Source organism: Zerene cesonia, chromosome 8, assembly GCF_012273895.1.
Source record: "Zerene cesonia ecotype Mississippi chromosome 8, Zerene_cesonia_1.1, whole genome shotgun sequence".
Classification (NCBI taxonomy): Eukaryota; Metazoa; Arthropoda; class Insecta; order Lepidoptera; family Pieridae; genus Zerene; species Zerene cesonia.
In genome coordinates this window covers 4656398-4680538 of record NC_052109.1, presented here as the reverse complement: position 1 = coordinate 4680538, position 24141 = coordinate 4656398, and the positions used below count along the sequence as shown (strand labels likewise).

The 24141-nt window shown below is 34.0% G+C and overlaps 2 protein-coding genes across 2 annotated transcripts in view; both read left to right on the top strand.

Annotated features, from left to right (window-relative positions):
- The first annotated feature begins 600 nt into the window (after positions 1–600).
- LOC119828841 (C-1-tetrahydrofolate synthase, cytoplasmic) lies at positions 601–13600 on the top strand. Its single transcript, XM_038351126.1, has 15 exons — positions 601–810; positions 2925–3123; positions 4269–4405; positions 4823–5057; positions 5726–5837; positions 7002–7227; positions 7635–7808; positions 8484–8649; positions 9056–9359; positions 9677–9894; positions 10136–10346; positions 10795–10943; positions 11521–11624; positions 11897–12182; positions 13323–13600. The coding sequence occupies exons 1-15, from the start codon at positions 758–760 to the stop codon at positions 13563–13565; spliced, it is 2817 nt and encodes a 938-aa protein (XP_038207054.1). The 5' UTR covers positions 601–757; the 3' UTR covers positions 13566–13600.
- Positions 13601–21306: 7706 nt separating this feature from the next.
- Positions 21307–24141, top strand: part of LOC119828585 (G-protein coupled receptor Mth2-like) — an 11731-nt gene continuing 8896 nt past the window's right edge. The window contains exons 1-2 of the mRNA XM_038350790.1: positions 21307–21756; positions 22419–22586. Of these exons, the coding sequence (XP_038206718.1) occupies positions 21494–21756; positions 22419–22586 (431 nt within the window). The 5' untranslated portion in view covers positions 21307–21493. The remainder of the gene's footprint in view (positions 21757–22418; positions 22587–24141) is intronic.

Genomic DNA, 24141 nt, shown 5'->3' with positions numbered 1-24141 from the left:
AAATAAAACTTAAAAAAAAAGAAAAAACTTGTTGGATCACACTACACCTCATTGCCCATTACATTACAACAACACAATTTTTAATTATTTTTAATAAAGTTTAAACGATTGGTATCTAATTAACAATTCAATCTGGCTTAATGGACACAACCATAAATATATACAAGAAACATTCGGGTTCCGTAGCGTCCCATTTTACCCTTTGGTAAAAGGGGCTCTTTTACTAAGACTTCATCTGTCTCTCTGTCAGTCATCAGGGTCATCCTATGAAGCGTGATAATTAAATAGTTGAAATTTTCATAGATGACGTATTTGGGTTGTTATTTTATTTACAAATAAAAAAATCCAGATTAATCAACGATTGGCTCGCTCCAATATTTTGTTGTAGTCGCTCATATATTTTTGTACGGAACCCTTAGTGTTACGAGTGCGATTCGCGCCTGACTGATTTTTCTACCGTGAACAGTGAAAATGATGACAAAAACAATCAGCAACTCATTATAATTCTCAACACCTGTTCACATTCATACGTGTTATACATACAGATATAGATATTGTGTTGGTACACATCTAGGACATGCTCATCACTCCAGTGCGCCCATATTCGGTTTCTATAACAAAAGCGTAACAAAATATGTTGTTATTTGATCAAGTAACAAACCAGTTTCTCGTGTGACGTACTCCAATTAGAGGCTTATAACCGAAGTCAGTCAGGCAGTCGCGTGCTGGCATCCAACCCAATTGACATGTAAACACGATGCCTTCCTATACAATGTGGAAAACGACCGAAGATTTGGAACTTGTATTGTCGTAAGTAATGTTTTTATAATTACAAATATTTAGCGACAGAAATTCTTTAATTATTTATTTTATTGTAGTAATAAAGTTTGTGAATTTTTATTGTGAATAGGAATTTATTTTTTAAGTACGATTAAAGTTTGTTTTAAATTCCTGGTAAAGTATTTGTTTTGAACCGGCAATTTACATCGTCAAATTAATATAATAGTTAGATGCTAGTTGTTTACTTAACATACGAGTGTTGCATATCCCGTTTTACAAGTTTGAGTATATTTATACACTCAAAATGAATGGGTAATGAGACAAACCATTGTTAAATATTTGAATAATTCATATTGAAAATAATATCTAAAAGAAATGATTCTAAAGTACCGAATCTCAATATTTAGTCGTGTCAAAATTATAATTCTAATCAACCAAGTTAAAAAAAGATGTTTTTTATTCCACTAAATGTTGCTCTTGCATACAGCAATGAATTTAATTTTCACATAAATAATGAATAAAACTAACATTCAATATAACTCAATAACAAGTTGATCACATTTATAGATACCATATTCGAAAACTATTTGTTCATGTTTTGCACTATTATCTAATACATGATATGAATTATTAAGAATGTATCCTGTTTATGGAATAAAAAAAGATTGTATTCTAATGTAAACATAGAAACTATTTCAAAACAATTGATGATTTATATATATTTCCAAGAACGTGCACAAATATATCACCGTTTAATTATTTTTCTTAAAAATATATACCTGTGCATGTTTATTGACATATTTTTGTTTCGCTAAGAATAGCGTTTATCATAAAACTTTTTCTTTTCCTTAGAATAATGTTAGGTTATTATCAACAACAACAGAAAATATGAAATAAATAGAATAGGGACTAATAATTTTATTTGAAAGAGTTCGGGTTTTGTTATCTTATAGAGTCGTTAAGACATTTACTTTCTTATCACTAAAAGCTTCGAGACTTCTTCATTGAAATGAATTGTTTACTTAATGTCAATAGAATTAATTACAAACAAGAAGTGATCGACGCATTTAAGGAATAACAATATGCTTAAATAATGATTTCATTACCCCGATCAATTTCTAACATGAAGTTTGCTTTTAATTGGTTAAAGTTTCCTGTGAGAACGTTATGGGAGTCATGTAGAAGGTAAATTTACGCCATAATAACTATAAAAAAACGTTTTTAGCTAACGTTCCTTATCAAAATGTGAACGTTAAGTTCAAAATATAATTAATTATTGTCAATTTTAATTTACATGTAGTACACACTTATATTTGATAAAATATGTGTTTCATGTTAAGTTGAATAAATTCACTGTTTTATTGAAAATATTAGTGTCACGCCAAAATTTTAAATATTCCTGCTGTAGTTAGGATAGGTACATCACTACCCGCATATAGCAAAAGATTGACATTCAAATCCACTGTGGTAATTGATTATTTAACTACTTAGATACTTGGCGCCACATTTCGTCAAAATATTAGCGTTTGTGGGAAGATATCGTGTGTGTATAATAATTTTACAAACTGCATCTCTGTAATATAATTATGTAAGTTGATATAAGTTTAGATGTTTCGCTGTTATGATCACGTACTCATACATTTTATTGCTTAGATAAATTCGTCCCATGATTATGTTTTTATTATATCATACCTGACCCTGAGACAATGGTATTATAAAATTTAACCGGTAAGATCTGGCGTATCAATATCGTAAAGGTTATCAGGGGTTGGTGTCATTCCCGCGATATAAATTGGCTCAGTGGAAGCTTAGCATACTCCGCGACCACTTGTCAGGATGGTGGCACAAAAAGTATCTGGGACCGAGGTTGCTGCGTACGAACAATGTTTTTCACTTTTACTCTAATATTGATTGCAATGTAGTCAATTTGCATAAGATTTAATATTTGCAATTTTTTGTGAACTGGCGACAGTGGCAAATATCTAGTTTAGTTTTGTTTATAATAAATTTATAAATTTTGCACATTTTTACAAAACATTCTTAAATAACGGTTATATATTTTAAAATCTTTATCTCGACTTATCAAACATATTTTTATTACATTTAGAAATAAACTTCAGGCCGAAAATTTTCAAATCTTCCAGATCAATCCAAGATGATCTCCGCAAGCAGGTATCGGAGATGCGAAGCAAGGTGGCCAACTTTAGGCCGCGCCTGGCCATCGTGCAGGTGGGCGGGCGCGAGGATTCCAACGTCTACATCAGAATGAAGCTCAAGGCAGCTGAGAATATTGGCATATACGCTGAACATATCAAACTGTCCCGAGATATAACTGAGGCTGAGGTAATATGTGGGGAGTTATATAAAAGAGTAACTAAACTTAGTATCAATTTTATAAATAAAAAAGAGGAAAATTGTAACTAAAATTATACGCTACGCTTTGAGAAATTTTGTCGGTTTAAGGAACATCGGTTTAAATTTATTAATAAATAGCAAACTAACTCGCAGTCATGCCTAGTAGTTTTTCCTGAGCTTTGGCTAAAGAAAAAATACTCCTTTATAAAGTAACTTTGAGAAATTAGCACTCGTGCGAAATTAGAGCACGATCAAGATAATTGCGTGTAAGCATCGATAAGAGATAAAGAAATTGAGTTTTTCGCAAAATAAATCATATGCCATATAATAAAAGTAGTATAAATTATGATGACAATCATAAATTACACTACAATCAGCCAATCCTACTAAACTTTGATTCCTAAATAAAACTCGATAAAAACAGAATAAAATTTATGCTTTCTTATACCCAAGGACTTTTTATAGATATGAGAGATTGTGAGACTAACAAAGAGTTATAATTTGATTTCTGTTAAAAAAGTAATTAAATTAAACTTGAAATCGTGTATACAGTTCATATCATCGTGAGATTTAAAACATAAACATAATTTGAGATATGGCGACCTCAGAAGTTGACGCAAATCTAATTGTTTACCAATACGACTATGATGTAATAAATGTCCATAATGGCTCCATAAACCAATAGTAAACAAATTTTATTATTTAGTTTTATTGCTAATTGATATATTCATATCAGTTTAATTAGTCTTTTATATGAATGTGTAGATAATATTATACTGACAATAACATATTTTTAGAATTACTTAAGCCCCTTATGTGTTATTGAGACGGAAAACTCAATCGACTTATTTAAAAACTTATCAACCGTTATACAAATTTGAAAAACGATAATACATATAATAAACTTTATTACGTACGAATAAAATTTATTTTAGCAAGCTTTTAATAAAAACTTCTCTTCTATTGAAAAATAGGCTCATGATGCTTTGAATGGAAAAATGTTTAGCTCCTAACATTAAATTAACGGTAAAAATAGAATTATTATTGTTTCCCTTGATAAGTGCTTGGTTTACAATTAATTCGATAATGGTTTACCTAGGTTATACAACTAGTCTGTACACACTTGTCCGCAGCTCCTGGCCAAGTTGAATGAGCTCAACGAATCTCCCGAAGTTCACGGTATCATCGTGCAGATGCCTCTCGACTCGATCCACCCAATTGACAGCCATCTGGTCACTGATGCTGTTTCACCGCATAAGGATGTCGACGGGTATGTTACTTTATTTTTTTTTTAATAATCTGTTTGTTGTGTGTTTTAATGATGTTTAAAATGTTTGACTAGGTATTGGTTATTTATTAGTTATTGTGATAAGTCATATACTTATTGAAATTGAAAGATCTTTTATACAGAGTATGAGCCATGAGGCGACTGATTTTGAATACAAACAAAACTGGATACTGTTTTTATGAAAACGTAATCGCTACAATATTATATTACAAATATATTCAACTTAAAGAAAATTCCGAGGTTTATTTTAAAATAACAATATGCGTCTTTTTTAACAATTGAACCTAACTTTTCGTTTTCCACATAGAACACACTAATTTATTCATTTATTATTACTTTTCAATATGGTTCTCCATACCTCTTATCCATCGATACTTCTCATTGAGCACGTAATTCCAGTTTAAACACCCAAAACGAGGGTCGCGTAGCCCTAGGCGATCTCTCCGGGTTCGTCCCCTGCACCCCGGCGGGGTGTATCGAGCTGATCAAACGCACCGGAGTGTCTATAGCGGGCAAGCGGGCGGTGGTGTTGGGGCGGAGCAGGATCGTGGGCACGCCCGTCGCAGAGCTCCTCAAGTGGGAGAACGCTACGGTCACCGTGTGCCACTCGAAGACGGCCAATTTGAGTGAGATTGTAAGTGGGCGTGTTTTATTTTTGATCGGTTTTGTTTGTAGTGTATGTGATCTAGTAAAGTTATGGTTATACTTTTTGTCATTGATTTTCTTGACGGACAGAGGTGCAGGCAGTCCTAATTTTTCGTTAACGTTTCATATGTAAAATGTGCTGCGCTCGCTCGCTTTATGGTTTGAAAATATACGTTGAATAGAAAGAGTTTTATATGCATGGTGGCTCAGTGGTGAAGATCTCGGACTTAAAATCGACAAGTCGGGGTTCGAGACCAGGCGAGCGTGCAGGGAATGAATAGATTTTTCAATTTATCAGCGCATGTGTAACATCACCACTGCTCAAAACGGTGAAGGAAAACATCGCGAAGAACGACAGCGACATGTCCAAGAATTAAAAAGTTCGACGACACATGTGACATCTGCCAATCCGTACTTGGCCAGCGTGGGGGATTATGGCCTGAACCCACATAGGAGGCCTGTGTCCCAGCAGTGGGAACATATATGGGCTGATGATGATGATATTGATGCAAAAGTAATTAAATAACTAGGGGGTAAAAAAAGAAAGACATGTGCCATTTGCTTTTAAACTTGACTTAATTCCCGATTTTTCAAATAATTCGCTTTATTCTTATTTAATATCATATTGATACTTAATTAATATTTCTTGTTATGCAGACAAAGACCGCAGACATCTTGGTCGTGGGTATCGGCAAAGCAGAATTAGTACGCGGCTCTTGGATCAAGCCCGGAGCAGTTGTGATTGACTGTGGAATAAACCCTATTCCAGGTGATATATATCCTACTATCCTACTAATATTATAAATGCGAAAGTTTGTAAGGATGTGTGTGTGTGTTTGTTGCTCTTTCACATAAAAACTACTGAAGCGATTGCAATGAAATTTAGGTAGATAGCTGGATAACTGGAATAACATATAGGCACCTTTTCATCCCGATATTCGTACGGGATACGTACTTACGCGGGTGAAACCGCGGGGCGCAGCTAGTCCCATCGAAAATTGTTTGATATAAGTACTTTATTAGTTCAATCTATTATTGGCAAGGTTTTTTTTTTCGGTGGAAGTAAAATGAAATAGGAAATAAGTCAAAATTTGGACCTAAATATACGTCCAAACTTTGTTTTTTTTTTATGTGTAGAAAAGATTGAAGTCAAACAACTCGCTCATATTTTTAATCTGTATGTTTAATACAAACGTATTTTTAATTCATTTTTTAACACATACGACACGACACACATACGACACGACCATAGATTATAACAGAAAAGAAAAAAAAACAAAAGCTCTAAAACACAAGGATTACTAAAAAGTAATTAAAAATCTTGTCTGTAACATATTATGCATTTGTATGCAAGTGTTGGTTATATTCACTTCCCCTTTGATGAATGTTTTCAAAATAATACAGTACAGTTAGTACGATGTGATATAACTACAGTTTCATTTGCACTGTTCAAGTAAAACGTTGAATAGTAAAAGAGGTTTTATACGCTGCTGTATTCAAATAATAAACGTAATTGAAATTGGAATTTGATTGTTATCGCGACCAGTGCAATAATGCGTATTTTTTCGTGAAGTTTTATTTTGTTGCCAAATCTTCTTAAAACTCTAAAAGTAATAAATTTCATAAGTTAATATAAATGGTGGTTTGATAGACATTGAGATATTTTTTAAATAGACGTAAGTAACCAAAGGGTGCATTGATATCTCGATACTCATTTCACGCTATGATTTAAATCAAAATATTATAAAATACTATAAAATAGCTGTCCTATTTCGTGTTCTACGCAGACACAAACACACAAATGTCTATCATAAAGCACCAGCACACAAAATAAAATGTCTGCTGTCATCAGCATCATTACAGTGAGATAATTCTTCAAAAGCAATATGAGAATAACAAATAAAGATCCACATAAATGTGTTGCATGAGCCAGACTCGACAAAGAGCAGCGGTCAGCGGCTGGTGGGCGACGTGTCGCACTCGGAGGCGGCGCAAGTGGCGTCGCACGTGACGCCGGTGCCGGGCGGCGTGGGCCCGATGACGGTGGCGATGCTCATGCGCAACACGGTGGTGGCGGCGCAGCGCCAGCTCGACCGGCTCGTCGCGCCCACCTGGCCGCTCAAGGTGTTGCGCCTGAATCGCGTCTCCCCGCCGCCTAGGTGTGTGACGGATCAAAGTGCTTCTTTTCCACTGCATGTTTTTGATAGATTGGGTTGGCAATATAAGGCTCTTGGTTCTCTTGAATTGGCGGTTTAGAACGCGTGGAGCAAATATTAAAAGATAGATGATATGACCAATAATTATTGGACATAACGAGAAGAATAATTGTTTTTTAACATACAATATTGATAAATATGATGAGTAATTAAAATGAATTTGAAGAATTCTCGTAGGAAGTGATAGTTTGTATACCGAGGAGTGCGTGCGTACTTAAAACTATATTATTCGTTGTATTATAAAGTATTCTTTCTTTTAAATCCAACTCGTTGGCCGTAGTCTTTCATTCAATCTTGTTGAACATATGTTTCTTTCTATACTGATGTTATGTTGACTTTATTTCCAACAGTGACATTGTGATCGCACGCTCTCAAAAGCCAAAAGATATCAGCAAGTTGGCCGAAGAGCTGGGTCTATTTCCGAGTGAAATCTCTCAGTATGGACACACCAAAGCCAAGATATCTCTTTCTGTCCTTGATCGGCTTAAAGATCAACGCGGGGGGAAATATATCGTTGTGGCCGGGTAAGTTAACTATTTACAAATGGTTTTCATGGTTAATTTTATTTTTGCAAACTGCAATAATTGATTATTGAAGAGTTTTTTAATAAGCATCCACACTAATAAGTCATTGCGGAATGAATTAAGCATTTGGAATTTTGTTGTTAATTTTAATAATAAGGTAGTTTGTTGTGAAGTTTTATAAAATTTATATACTTTATAGGAAATATGGATTTCCTATTACTTAACCCCACTAATTGCATTCGAAATTCATATGTACTATGTAATAATTTTTAATAATATCAATTTTTTCATGGTCAACTTTGCGTATCACCCTAACGTTATTTTACCACATACAAAACAAACACAGGACATACATAATAGTCGATTTACAATAGAAACAGAAATAGAAATACTTTTATCAGCAACCATTTAAAAAAGTAACATATCTTATACATATAAAACAAAATGTAAAACTGTAAGTGGCAAAAAGTCTCCGTCAGCCCAGCAGCAACCATTTTAAGATAAGCATGTATTACTGCACTGTCACTCTAAATGTATTTACACTGCACAATCAACGATGCATTCGATCTTATTTATTTATTATTTATTACACACTTACAAAAATATAAAACAGAGATAAAATTAAATACAGCAACTTGAAACTTGTACACACTTGGCAACCTTTCCATCTTCCAGGATAACCCCCACCCCCTTGGGCGAGGGCAAGAGCACCACCCTGCTGGGGCTGGTGCAGGCGCTGACTGCGCACCGCGGCCGCAACTCGTTCGCCTGCATGCGCCAGCCGAGCCAGGGACCCACGTTCGGGGTCAAGGGCGGCGCCGCGGGAGGGGGGTACTCGCAGGTGCGTGACAATCCGGCGTGGAGGTGATACTAGACTGGAATGTAATGAATAATTTGTGATATTTTATGTAAAGGAAGGAACGTGAAGTATTCAGCGAACGGAAATGTCGGTGTTGTTCCTAAGAATTTTGATATTTGTTTTTCTAGGTAAACTACGAGTGTATCAGAATAATACGGAAATTGATACATAAAACTCTTTTTTAACATTTAGGCTTATTAGCTTGAGATGTTATTTATAAACTACTTAACTTAATGACATGTTTAATGGATTACCGTTTAAAATTTTATCTATAACACAACAAATACAGTCGAATTGATGGCCTCCCCTTTTTCTTGAAGTCGGCTTAAAATAAATATGTAGTCGTCGATGACGCTATGACTTACATTCTTGCTCATTTCCTTCTAAGGTCATACCCATGGAAGATTTCAACCTGCACTTAACTGGTGACATCCACGCCGTGACAGCAGCTAACAACCTCCTAGCCGCTCAGATGGACGCTAGGATTTTCCATGAATTGACCCAAAAGGATGGTCCCTTATACGACCGTCTGGTACCAAAGATCAAGGGCGTGAGGAAATTCTCGCCCATACAGTTGAGGAGGTTGAAAAAACTCGGCATTGACAAGACTGACCCTGACGCTTTGACTCCTGAAGAGAGGACCAAGTTTGCAAGACTTGACATTGATACTTCCAAGATCATGTGGAATAGAGGTATGTGTTCGAATGTGTTGAGCTTAATATGTATATATTTAATATAAAATAATAAATTAATTTTAAGCCACTTCTAATACTTTACTTGTATAGATTTATGTCACAATCCCATGTAACATTAAAACTTTCCAATTCTCTAGATTTCAAAAATTGTCCGAGGTAAAATTACCCTAACAGCTTCAGTCCCGATTACTTATATAATATGATACCTAGCAGCATTAGTTTTAATTGTAATTATTATATAATTTGTTGAATGCAAATTTAATGCACTTTTTTGTTGGAATTTAATGGACTCACAATATTAAATCTTCTTCCAGTTGTGGACTTGAACGACAGATATCTGCGCAAAGTGACAATTGGTCAGTCCCCAACCGAGAAGGGATTCACCCGCGAGACCAGTTTTGACATTTCCGTCGCATCAGAAATCATGGCGGTGTTGGCCATCGGCAAAGATGTAGAAGATATTAAGGAGAGACTCTCCAATATGGTCGTGGCTCTGGATAAACGCGGAAACCCCGTTACAGCGGATGATCTTGTAAGTTTAAAGCAGTATTTTTCATTCTTGCTTGTATTAGACAAAGGAGTACAAGCACATCACTGTTGTCGTACAATTAAGGTGTTGGTCTATGGTAGTATAGACATTATATTTTCAAAAATTAATTGCTCGCAAAAAATTCCGAAATCCTTTTAAGTCAACGATTTCAGATACAAAATAACCCAACTTACACCAGAAAGTACCATAGTGCTATGTATTACAATACTTTCTCACATTACAGGGTGTGACCGGCGCCCTCATGGTGCTGCTGAAGGATGCGTTCGAGCCGACGCTGATGCAGTCGCTGGAGGGCACGCCCGTGCTGGTGCACGCGGGGCCCTTCGCCAACATCGCGCACGGCTGCTCCTCCATCCTGGCCGACAAGATCGCCATGAAGCTGGTCAAGGAGAACGGCTACGTGGCTACCGAGGCTGGCTTCGGATCGGATATTGGTGAGGCTTAATTTTATCATCATAGGTAAAAAAATGAAAGGAAAATCAGAGCTGAGCCGTTATGCTTCAGGTTTCCTGAGTGGCATCCCTTTTTTGGCAAACGCAGCCAGACATTATAGTTTTGACTAGCTATTATTATTGTTATTATTTTATTGTTCTGTTGTGTGTATTTCTGTGTGTGTTAAAATAAATGTTCTCTTTATTCTTTGATTAGTTTTAATAAATGGATGTGTGTTTTTACTCTCTGACATTAAAGACACAGCTCTCCCCACAGTTTACTTATGAACGTTTCCTTCGCACAATGTGCAAGATATAATATCAAGTGCAGTATTTTTAAACGAATTCATTACATGCAGCGTTTCTGTTTTAAATTTCGAGCATTTCATCCACCAACCTATGTATCTTAGTTGAATCTTGAATTGCACCAACAATGTCTGCTCGCGCACAGGCATGGAGAAGTTCTTCGACATAAAGTGCCGCGCGTGGGGCGCGGCGGCGCAGTGCGCGGTGCTGGTGTGCACGGTGCGCGCGCTCAAGATGCACGGCGGCGGGCCCACCGTCAGCCCCGGCCTGCCGCTGCACGCCGTCTATGTGGAGGTGGGGCTCCGCCCTCGCGCGTCCGCCGCACGCTATATACACGCACTAAACAATAACTGTTTCTGCTAGATACACTAAAGAGAATGTTTCGACTACAAGCTATATACGTTGAAGTGTACGCAATAGACACTATTTCTCTGCTACATACGTTGAGGTTTACACTAAAGACAATGTTTCGGCTACACGCTATATACGTTGAATTGTACACAATAGACACTATTTCTCTGCTAAATACGTTGAGGTTTACACTAAGGAAAATGTTTCTGCTACACGGTATATACGTAGAGGTGTACACCATAGTCAAAAACTATTTCTGCTACATACGTTGAGGTGTACACTAAAAACACTTCATATTTATACTACATGCTGTATGAGTTGAGATGTTCGTAAGAGATTCGTTAAATATATCGGTTACACGCTGTTTATGCTTACGTGTACCCTAAAACACAAAATATTTTGATAATCTTTTAACCTAAACTTAAAACTAAATTGTGATAGTTAGTGATTAATCTCTGCAATTCTTAATCAGTCTTTAATATTTTATACTGGAGTTATAAACGTGAATCTTTTCTACCAGGAAAACCTAGATCTCTTGAGCAAAGGTTTGTGTAACCTGGGCAAGCACATTAGCAACGGCAACAAATTTGGCGTACCGGTTGTAGTGGCGATAAACAAACATGGGTAAGGTTTACGAATTATACTAATAATTACGAATAATCATATTTCCTTTCTTTTTACTATTAGCACACTATAAATACAATAATAATGACACTTCTACTAATTTAATACCTTTAAGCATTATATCAAAACATTTTAAAGTTGTCGTGGCGATAAACAAACATGGGTAATGTTTGCATAGTATATTTTGACTATTAACACTCACGCTACACACAGAGTAATTATGAGACCTCTACAAGATGTTGAAGATTCTAACTCCATTAAAACAATTATAGCAACGACACAGCAGCCGAACTGAATATGGTAAAAGAGTTCGCCGTCCAGAACGGCGCTTTCCGCGCCGTGATCTGCGACCACTGGGCGCAGGGTGGCGCTGGAGCCATCGACCTTGCTGATGCCGTCATCGCGGCCTGTGACGCACCATCCAGCTTCAACTACCTCTACCCACTGAGCATGTCCATCCAGGACAAGATTCAGAAGATCGCCTTCGAGATGTATGGGGCCGGCAAGATCGAATACACTGATGATGTGCTGGAGAAGATCAAGCGTTTTGCTGATAAGGTTCGTGTGTTGTTTCATAACGATTTTTATTTCGTGAGATTTATTCTTATACTTACTTGTCTCTATTAAAGACGCATATCAAAATTATTATTGCAACATCAACGAACAATATTTTTTATAGCATTTTCTAATTTTATATTAGTTTTTAAATTAATTTGTGATAAGAGTTACTTTGACGTACAATAAACAATCACTAGACTCGTCATGTGTGAAAAGTGTCCAAAGTAAAACTCTGCCTACGGGTGTATTAGGCAGATATCAACGATACAATAGACTGAGAACGTTATTAGCACGAAATAAGGTGTGAAATCCAATGAATATAAATACACTTATTATCAATATTTATTATCTATACAATTCCATTGCGGTTGTGTGTCAATGTCAAAATAGTCTCTTGTGTTTTGCTATCTAGCCTGCATAATTTATTTTAACAATGATATAGCAACGTTAGATTACAAATTGTGATCCGTAATATGTGGCTTACAATTGAATGCATTATTAATTTGTAAATTATTTATCATTTATCGATGTGAAATCGTGAATATGAAATGGATGCATTATATTACATTAATGATGGGTTAGATTGGGTTCTGATTATTTAAACTACATAGAAATACCCCCTATTTCTCATTTCCACACACAATCAGACAAAATTTTGGGAAAAATTAATTCTCGGCATAATATACAACTGCGATGTAATCGTATTACAGTCTAACGATAAATGACGCGTTGCTAGTAAATATTACGGTCACAATTTGGCGATTACAATATCGCTACTGAGATTATAATCTAACGGTTTACTCACGGAATCAACACAATATGTATGTCCTATTTATTTATTGGGATACCAACAGTACATATACAGAACATTAATACATAAACATTACAAAAACAGCAGGTCTGGTACATGTACTAATTATAGGCGTCCACAACATTCTTAATATACTTAACATTTATACTGTCAGCATTGCAAAAAATAGAGTGTATCAAAGTAACTCAAAATTTAACACCTTATTTTTAAAACTTTTTAATTTATCATGTCTGCGTAGTAATGTGTTATTGGGCGACAGATTATAATATCTTTCATTATAATCAACATAGTAAGATACTTACTCAATATTCATCAATACCCAAACACAGGGCTACGACAAGTTCCCAATCTGCATGTGCAAGACGTCGAACTCGCTGACCGGCGACCCGAGCGTGAAGGGCGCACCCTCGGGCTTCGCCCTGCGCGTGTCGGACGTGTTCGTATCTGTGGGCGCGGGCTTCGTGGTACCCATGGTGGGCGAGATCAGCAAGATGCCCGGCTTGCCCACCCGCCCCAGCATCTACGATATCGACCTCAACACCGCCACCGGCGAGATCGAGGGACTCTTCTGAGTTCATTTTGTATTGATTAAACGGTTTTATTGCGATTCCTGTTGTTTTATTTCTTGGACAGTCTTATGCTCGAGAATAACTCTGTAACAACTATTGTCTTTGGAACATATGACGTTTCATTATTTATACTAATATAAATTAAATTAACTAGCATTTGTCTGCGGCTACGTAATTGTTAAATTCTGAGTAGTTTAACAGATGTTATTTTATATCTAAATCCGTTGCGTAATTTTAAAGGCTTAAGTATACATACCGACAGACAGAGAAGGCTTTTTTTATACTACATAGTGGTGATACACTTCTAAATACCTACCTAAAGTGCGAAATATCTACAAGGAAAGATTTATGTTGTACACGTTCTTTCAGATCCGGAAATTGTTAAATAATTGATAATTACACTAATTAATATGTACGTATTTTTATTAAAACGGAAACGGGAAAACATAAATTGACCACAGCATTCATTAAATTAATACTCAATATATATTTCAATATGCGTTAGGTTCTGATGAGACTTATAAATAGATAAAAATATGAGGAACATTATAATTATTACACAACTACCCACGGCTTCGCTCGCGTAAAATTTGGTCTGCCATAAGTTACATGACATTTTTTTTAATACGTTTTTTAGTGTAACTTCACGTCGTATATCCCAGATTTCTAATTTCAAAATTAGTTTCCATACAATATTTGAACTCCTATACTTAATATTCCGAGGGAATCTTTTGAAGCAGGGAATTATCTGAATATAATGGAACTATGTAAATTTCAAAATGCTAAGTCCAGTGGTTTCTTCATCATTCTTTACCTACGCTGCACTTGCCGCCGCCGCCGGTAGGCGCTCCATTCAAGTAAATCATATCCTGATAACTTTTAAACTATCCGGCCAAATTCAATTCAAAAATCGTTATATTATGACCAAAATTACATAAAATCGTTATAAATTGTAGCCTTTGTATTTTCTTGTGTTTGATTTTACGCGAGTATTATACATTTAGAAATTAAAAACTTTTAACGAATTTTAAACGCAATTATTCATTATATTATTAACCCGACTTTTCGAACACTTTACTTTACAGCGAGGGTGGAGCCTTTTTTTTATTATTCTGATGAATAACCTATGTTGCTGTAAAGTTTCATTAAATCCGTCCAGTAGTATTATCGTGAAAGTGTAACAAACATACATACACATACACATACATCCATCCTCACAAACTTTCGCATTTATATTATCAGTAGGTGTATTTGATATTTATTATTACTTACATTCTACATACACACATACTCTACATCATTCATTTACATATTAATCACATATTCTACATACAAGCATTAGTAACTTGTGTGTATATTTTCGGCACGTAGACTACACATTCGCGATGTGACGGAAAACATGCGCACTACTCAAGGTTCATTTATTTTTTCGCTTATCATATATAGGTACACGTTATTTCGTCAGATTCTATGAATACATTAGATTTTATTCTTTTCATACAGTTGTATTATAACTTTAAAGCTCATTATACTAAATTACTCTTGAAACACCCAAAATATCTCGACAGGTGTAGTAGGTACCCACTTACCATGTTCTTGCCTATATATAGAGTAAACTTTTATCAGTCATTGGTCAAATCACAGTATGGTAATTCAAACTAAAACATTTCAAATTAAAATAAAACCTTTAGATAAGGAAAAGAATACAATTTGATTGAACTGAATGAAAAATATTATGAAATTAAGGTCAACCCACCAACTTGCGAAACTGTTACCGTATTTAGTTCAAGGAAGTTCGATCCGCGTGTTATATTAAAAGGTTTGTGTTTTCGTTTTGGCATCCAATATTTTTAGTGAAAAATATTTTACCTCCTTCGGTTCTTAATTCGAATGTGTTTTTTTTTTGTTTTGTTACTCGGAATTCATTGGGTTTTCAGCCGTTGACATATCAGACAACTGGAGTTGTTCCTTCTTTAAGGACGGGATGAAAAGTAAATAAAAGGCTACATTTTCCTCAAAAAATATAAAACTAGAAGACTGATACGAATTATCGTAAACAACATAATATGCATATTGTACAGTAGATACCGCAGCGAAGCCACCTAAAATTTTTAATTAAAAACGTAAAAAACTTAGTTGTTTTGTAGTTACTTAACGTTGATAGCTTAAGAACTTTTTATCACGTATTTATATGTAAAACAAATATATACCATGTTACAACGTATGCATATAGTAGTTTATAATATTACTTATATCAAGAATATATGGATAATTCATAAGCATGCCGCGTCTTTTATTTAAGGATCCGGGGTGAGTAAACCAAAACTGCTACTATGTTAATTGTTGCCAATTAAGTCTACAAAAAATTACAAGAATTGAACAAAAGAAACAATACTCTATTTAGATTAGCATAATCACTAAACTTGGAGGCTTTTATAATGGAAGCATGTGTGGAACATCTAAGCGCACACAAATAGTCGTACGAGTCGAGTACGGTAATGTCGTTTATTAATTCATAAATTTTCCCTATTTCATTCAAGAGCTGCTTTTAGAGCTTTTAAAGAGAGCCATTAACAAAACGAAGTAGAAGGCAAAACTAAGAAATAGACACCAAATACGTCGTTTTAATCAAATGTATAAACATTCATATTAAATTGAAGGTTTTAAATATTTTGTGTCACATCTATCGGCATATATGATACGTAATATTAGCACAGATTACTAAATAATTCCCACATATGTGACAAGTGATATACGTATGTTATGAATCATAACTTACTTCCTCTATTGCTGATGTAAACGGATCTAATTTATGATTTGAGAATTGTATTATGTAGTTATATTTCAGAATTGTTATCTGGAAAGATATAGCTTTCTTAAGATAACAACTAACTATCTTTACTAACTTTTTATGTTTGTCTAGTATTACGGGAATTTAAAATAAGTAGGAAGAAAAAAAAATGACATCTTTGGATTTTATAACATTAAATGATACCGTTATCATTCAATTATTCCCCTGTAGTGTATCTATTTATTATAAGAAAATTGCTTTAGTGGAATGGAAACCACTATAAAAACTAGGAAATTGTGTTTAATTAGGTCCCGCAACAATAACGCATTGCAAGTACATATCGTTACTATTTAAATGTTTACATCAATATTCTTCTTAAATAATTATATCAAATTATTGATTTTATTAATATGTGTTTGTCTGCACAAATTTAACTTTTCTTTGATTATTATCAATGACTTTTAATTACTCTCTCATAATATTTAAAGTAGGTATACATACTCAGCCTCGACCTTCGGCCTTCAGCCTCGGCTGCGCGCTGCTAGCCTCATTTTGATATTTTTTCAGTTATTAAGCTACTCTAAGCGCAGATCTAATTCTACAAACCAACAATCATTACTGAAGAATCAGTTATTGTATGAGCGGCTTAAATAAATCGACTTTCACTAATGTAATAAACTCATGTAATTTTTCGTCGACATTTGGCTTACTTCCAACTAACTGCCTATATTAAACTTCTTAGAATTTATGATCGGAAAATGAAAAACATGTTTAAGGTTACGAGCAATACAAGCAGTAACGAACCTTAGGTGCAGTGACAGATAACGGTTTAAGACATATAACTTTTTTATTAATTCAAATATTTTTTAATAAATAATGTACGTATACTTACGTACATGGGGGAGACAAGGGAGGATACTAAACCCTAAACATTACATTGGTTAGTTCATTCTAATTTAAGCTTACCTTGTGAAAAAAATGAACGTATCATTTATTTCATACACACACCAAGCCAAATGTCTCAATTATAGTGTAAAAAATCCTTAGGATGACAAAACATCACCATCAAATTTGTGTTATTGTATTTAGAAACGTTAACGTTAACGTTAGTGTTCGAAACATCGGGTTAATAATGTAATGAATAAATCGCGTTTAAAATCCGTTAAAAATTTTTAATTTCTAAATGTATAATAAAGTTTTCTCCGAAATAGCATATGATGCTCGGACAAGGTGTACAGCGTATTAAAGTTCTTAAATGCAGAGTTTTCTACCAAATAAAAGTATCTATATACGAATGTATGTGTTATTAAAAATTTTTACATGATACAAAAATGTAAGTCATTCACAGATTCTTACATATGTCTCATATTGTCTTCTAAGTGTCGTTTTTTTAAGTTGAATTCTTAAAAGTGATCAATAAGAAATCCTTATGCCTTCTGAGTCTTGTTCATCTTATGTATGATTGTATAATAAGACAATCTTAACAAAATTATACGATTTGTTGTATTACAAGGTCGTATTGTGGCCTATTTGCATACCAATGAACTAGGTGTATACTGTATAATGCCAGTAGTAATACTTCAGCTATGCAGTGATTTCATGTGTACTGTATTTATCTCATTTGATGGAACTAATCGACCGTGAACAAATTGTAGATCATCGCTGAAATAATTCAATTACGTCATGGCTTTTTATGGATATATTTTATGGATTCAGAAGTTGCTTCCAAGAACGAATTAACCACGCCTGCACCAGTACACTTCAGAAGCATCTGTAAAAGATCAATTAATGATTTCGACCTACATTGGGAACAACCCGGTATAAAATTCAGTATGTCTTATTTTTGTATAGACTTTGGAAAATACAGTTATCAAGTGTTATTCGAAGAATCCATGGTAGTGATAAACTAATTTTCCAATTGGACGACCGTTTGACCTATTTGTTGTTTTTAACGTAGTCTTACGTCTGCCACGTAAGACTTCATACGAGATATCCCTTAATGAAAAGTGATGTAGAGGTCTAAGATAGTAAGTCACGCTTTCCTAAAAAGAGCCATTTAACTCGCCACTAAAAAGTGCCCATACTTCTCTGGAAAGATAGACGCCGACAGACAAATACCTCTACTACTCCTTGGCAGTTCAGCTGACAGAAGAAGATAAGTTGGCAGTTAATCTTGGCTTTAACTTATTCATTATTAGCTTAACATGAAAACGAGAACACAGGCGATTTTTTTTATTTCGATATTCCACATACGAATTTTTGGTTAAATTTTTTATTCATGATTATTTAATCATGCATACGTCCGCATTAGAACTGACAAAATCGCAAATTCTTATAAAAGTGGTCGTCGTATAAGTTTACTTAATGTATGTTGTATGACGTGTAAAGACCTAATCTTTGTGTTAAAAAGCGTTACCGACTTAACCTAGTGTGATAAGAATGCCATGATAAGAACTGCATGACCAATAAAATTGCTATAGGCTCTACTAAATGGAACATATACTAGGAAAAAGTGACAGCTGAAAGTCGATACAAACGATATCAAAAACTGGAAAGATGTTCTCTATCTCTCTCTTTATATTATTTAGCCGCTACTGCAACCTTTATGGAAATAAGTTTAACGTATTTATCATTTTATATTTGTTATTTCTTAGAATAAAGTTATTATATATCATTACCGATTAAGCAAGGAAGCAATTGCAGCTACTTAATTATTTATACGCTTGCCTACGACTTAGTTAATTATATGCGATTGTTTTGTAAATAACCACTATATAATCTATGCTAGACCTTCTTTAGCTATTAGGTTAACTTATAATGCAATGTTAATGAGAAACTATCGATACAATATAACTATACTTGAACAATTTTGAGAATTAATTGTCCCTTATTACATTATCAATTCAAATAATTAACATTAGTTCCATCATTGTTACGATATAGTATTATTTTATATGTGCCCAAGTCTTCCTTAGAAGTTATAGCACACTCTCAGGATGGTTAGTAATTGTATTATAGAAATCACCTGAAGGAAAATAGGAGAATTTTACAAAGTCATGTTTTTGTCCGATGTTTCATCGTTATATTGCAATTATTCTCACAAGTTCTCTGCAGTTGTCTTAAAGAACGGTGACTCGACATTGGAGGTAAAAAATATGATTTAGAAGACTAACAAGAAACATGACTGTAAAACTCATGAAAATGAAAAGTTTTCTTAATCAATCTGAAACCAAACCTCATGAAGAGGAATGCCCCAATTCATTGATGTGGTGAACATTAATTAAAATAGTGAATGCATACAATTAAAAATAAAACATCTCGAACTATTTTGATTTAAAAATACGAGCAAGCTCTAAATATAAAGCGCACACGTGCCTATACAAGGACACCAGGCGCCGCCAGAGCGTAAGGCACTTAGCTATCTTAAGGCTTAAGACACACGAAAGACACATTTAAGAAATATTTAGTCGCATAGCATTTAATTGATATGATTTATTGATTGATTGATAACTCATTATACCATTAAAAAAGAACAAAACAAACACTTAACAAAATTACCCACAAAGAGGCGGCCATACCAGTAATATATCGATCTCTTCCAGGCAACCTTAGGTCGTGGATTAAATAGCTGAGTTTTATGAGGTTGCACTTGGATGGAATACCAAAATTATGTCAAAAAAACTTAAAATATTTAAAGGATATGTATATATATATATGGATTTTATAAATATAAATAGTAAATATCTAGCTGGTTTTTGAATTCATCAAAGGTCCTTGCCCTTTTGATATAGTCGAGCACACGGTTCAACAGTCTGATAGCACGAACAGTCAATGAACAGTTATAGAAACCTTCGATCAATATAATAAATATGATAGAAACTGGAGATGATTTGTCATGTAAATGATTATTCATTCTCACAATCTTTGCTCCTGCGTTTGCACTACACACTATATATTCCTTTTCATATAACATTAACATATGATTCTAGTCAGAAGACCAAAACATGAACAGTGGTGATTATGTAGGCGTTATATATGCAGATGTTGACCATGTCTTTAGTCTAGTTAGTTTTTCAGTTTTTAAGTACATAGGTACTGTATTTATTTTTAATATAAAAAGGAGGTAATAAAGAAAATTACCAGTTTTATATGATGAAAGGATTAAAAACGCTATCCATTTTGGAATACATTTAAAATATGGAAACAATCAATACTTAAATAACCATTATTAATAGAATGTAAATTATTTATTTACATATAATATATTACCAAACCAAGTACAACCGTGTTACAGTGTAAAAGTGTTACAAGTACCAAACACATTTTCGAAATTTATAAATAAAATGAAATCAGGATTGTTTAGTTTCTGATGTAAATGTTACATTGCATTTTTCTGTACGCTGTCGACATATTACAGTTTATATGTACGACATAATCCCATCCTTATTGTAATTCAGCTAACATAATATAGGCTAAGTCACAATAGGCTAAGTCCAACTGAATTTAGTTGAACTAAAAATTAAATAAGATAATAAATGATTAGAAAATCATTAAGTGTTATCAGACAATTTATATTATTAATGATTACGAATCAAGATCTCTTGTTATAACAAAATAATTATACCATCTAAACTAATATAAACATATAATGTAATACATATAAAATATATGTATGTTTGTAATACTCTCAAGTAACCTATGAGCTATATGTCCCATCTGTTCCTACCTTTCGTCCATGCTGTATCGAAGTATGTTTAGTTTTTTTAAATCAATAATGATATGTTATCATTAGAAATTACGTATAACATGACGAAAACAAACAAAAAGAAAATCACGAAGGTAATATGAAATGATGATAATATTTCGGGGCTATCGAATAGCTTCTGTGTGCAGAGTAACTTTTATATAGTATATATCTAAGAACTGCCTTCCAGTGAGGCACTCGCTACTAGTTCTTTCAGCGTCGGCGTCTGAGCATGACGCGCACGCGCTTGCATATTATTACCTATATGCCGTACAAGATAACAAAACGACACAATATGTATACATATGAGTTGTAAGACTAAATGTTGATTATAAAAATAGTGCAGCTGTGTTTCGATATTATTAAAGTGTCATATTAACAAATAAAAAGTGCAAAATGTGGTTTGTTATTGTTTTGGGTTTATTAACTTCAGTGAATTGTGAAAAAATGAATGCGGCTTGCTGTCTACCGGAACAGGGTTTCTTTGTGAACGAGGAGAATGTTTGTGAAAATACCGTTACCAAAATTCGATCACCGACACGGCTGCCATGTAACGACACGGAACAAATATCCATGACCATTTTCAATTTCACGATAAAAGATGATGGGACTCTCACTATAGTAGATGAAAACTTTGACACCGACGTTGAATATGAAAAGTAAGTTGAATAAAATGATAAGTGATTCGCTAATCCAACGTGTCCGTAATAGCAACAAAAGTTAGCATTAAATTGTGTGCAGTTTAGAAATCTTAGTCTTACTTAATGTTGATGTGTTAAAAGCGTTTTATTTTAAGGGTCAATATGTATTTCACCATTTACTCATACATATATAGTTAAGTACTAAGGTACTTTCTCACCATAGTCGCACGAAGCAAATCAGGTTTACGATATCACGACATTAACCTTATTGGAATCCTTTAAAAGGAATAAGTACTTATTATTTAAGATCAAGTTTGTAAAGGTTAAACTATGCAAACGTTATTTTGCCACCTGTTCCTATCTTCACAAACCTACTATATAATACAATACTAAATCAGCTGTTGAATTGTTTTAATATTATCCTTCGTATTGTTTATTTATACTACCCCTATTTTATCCATTGTCCTATTACCCCAAGTACAATTATACATATTATTTGAAAGATTGGATAAAACAAAATTAATTATACTTTTTATTGGTCTACCAAAATCCTTGTGCTTTTTTCGCCCGGAAAGAAAAAAATGCAAAATATGTTAGTCGATAGAAATACAGCTTTTTAATTTTTAATATTTTTTATATCTCGTTAAATATTTTTCCAGTAATTATTTTATTATTTCCAGATATTGTATAGCAAGCAATGTGGTAAATGAGACGGAAGGCGTGCTTGTGTTTTGCGCCGAAGAGGAAGACAAGATTATACCAGACAATGTACTCGAATATTGTATGATTGTTTCCGTCATATTTCTTACGTTTACAGCTATTATTTATTGCATATTGCCAGAAATAAGGTACGTCAAACATTACGTTGTTTGTATATGTTTATTATATATTAGTCACGTAACCAATACTTAACCACACTTATCAATCTCAACTTCATACCGATGAGTCAGTTTAGCGTTAGGGAAGAAATTATTGACAGTTTTCTACGTAGTACAATTATATAAGGCTTTGCCAGATAAGACGCGTTATTAGCGCGCGTCAGAGAACTAACCTGACGCAGCGCTATGACGACAAAAAGTTTTTAACTCCGATCTATCTGACAGCCAATAGCACGCAGTACTCTGCATACAATTCGGCGTCATAGCGCGGCGTCAGGTTAGCGCTCTGCCGCGCGCCAATAACGCTTTCTATCTAGCAATGCCATTATTATCAATATGACAAAACTTAATGAATCCACTACACACATTTCATTAACGTGATTATTCAAAATGATATTCAAGGACTAAAGAATCATTCAACTAAATTAATGTCTAGCCATCAAAACTGTTCCACCGAAAACTTCTTATTATTTATGTAGATACTTGCATCATACCTGTAATTGAACAATTATTATAGAGTTTCTTAATGAGCTTTATCTTTAATACAATTAATGTATTTTTGTTTTAATTATCTGTAATGCGCGTTATTACATAAAAAAAAGATTTATCAGTTAGTTTCGATAAATTGAAATGTTTATGCAGGAACTGTACACATAAAGTTCAATAAATAAAATAAAAAAGATATAGAGAAATATCTCTCATATATAAAACTAAATAAAAAAAAATAATAAATAAAAAGTCATAATGACATACCTATGGTAAAAATTTGTGTTTTAAATTTAAATAATCTGAATTATTCCGATTCGGAAATTAGGCTATCATTTGATATTTCATTATCAACATCTTCTGACCCTTGTTATTGCATATTTGTTTAAATTGCTCATTTGGTTTAATTATTCAGCTCGATTCTTATAACTCAAATGCTTGTTGCGGGCATGCTCCATGACAATGCGACATTTGTGTTCTTATTCATTATTCTATTTCATAGAACTTCTTATGAGTTTTGTACCCACTATATCCTTCCTACTAATATTATAAATGCGAAAGTTTGTAAGGATATATGTGTGTTTGTTGCTCTTTCACGCAAAAACAATTTTAACCGATTGCAATGAAATTTGGAACGTAGATAGCTGGACAACAGGAATAACACATAGGCAACTTTTTATCCCGATCCCGGGTGTTTATACGAACGAACGCGGGTGAAACCGCGGGGCGCAGCTAGTACTATATAACGGACCGCATAGTTTCGTTCAATGATTAGGCTTCAAAATTTCCTTGATGGATTTTTAACGTCGTGAAAAGTTGGCCTTACACTGGATTCAATGAAAACATTGGGCTAAAGGGATCAGAACTTCTGAAAGTAGTAAACTAAAGAAAGTTTCTGATTTGTACGAGAATGCATGTTGCCGCTTTTCTCCAACTGCAATTTAAGCGCAACTCTCTAAGAACGCACTACAATGCGCGATCGCTCGCTTAGTACAACATGCTACCTATGATTGCAAGCAATGTATCAATTTTATATATA

Coding starts and splice junctions, on each gene's coding strand:
- LOC119828841 (XM_038351126.1), top strand. CDS start 758: ATGCCTTCCTATACAATGTGGAAAACGACCGAAGATTTGGAACTTGTA. Junction 5,058..5,725: donor CGGCCAATTTGAGTGAGATT/GTAAGTGGGCGT, acceptor CTTGTTATGCAG/ACAAAGACCGCAGACATCTT. Junction 9,360..9,676: donor CAAGATCATGTGGAATAGAG/GTATGTGTTCGA, acceptor ATCTTCTTCCAG/TTGTGGACTTGAACGACAGA.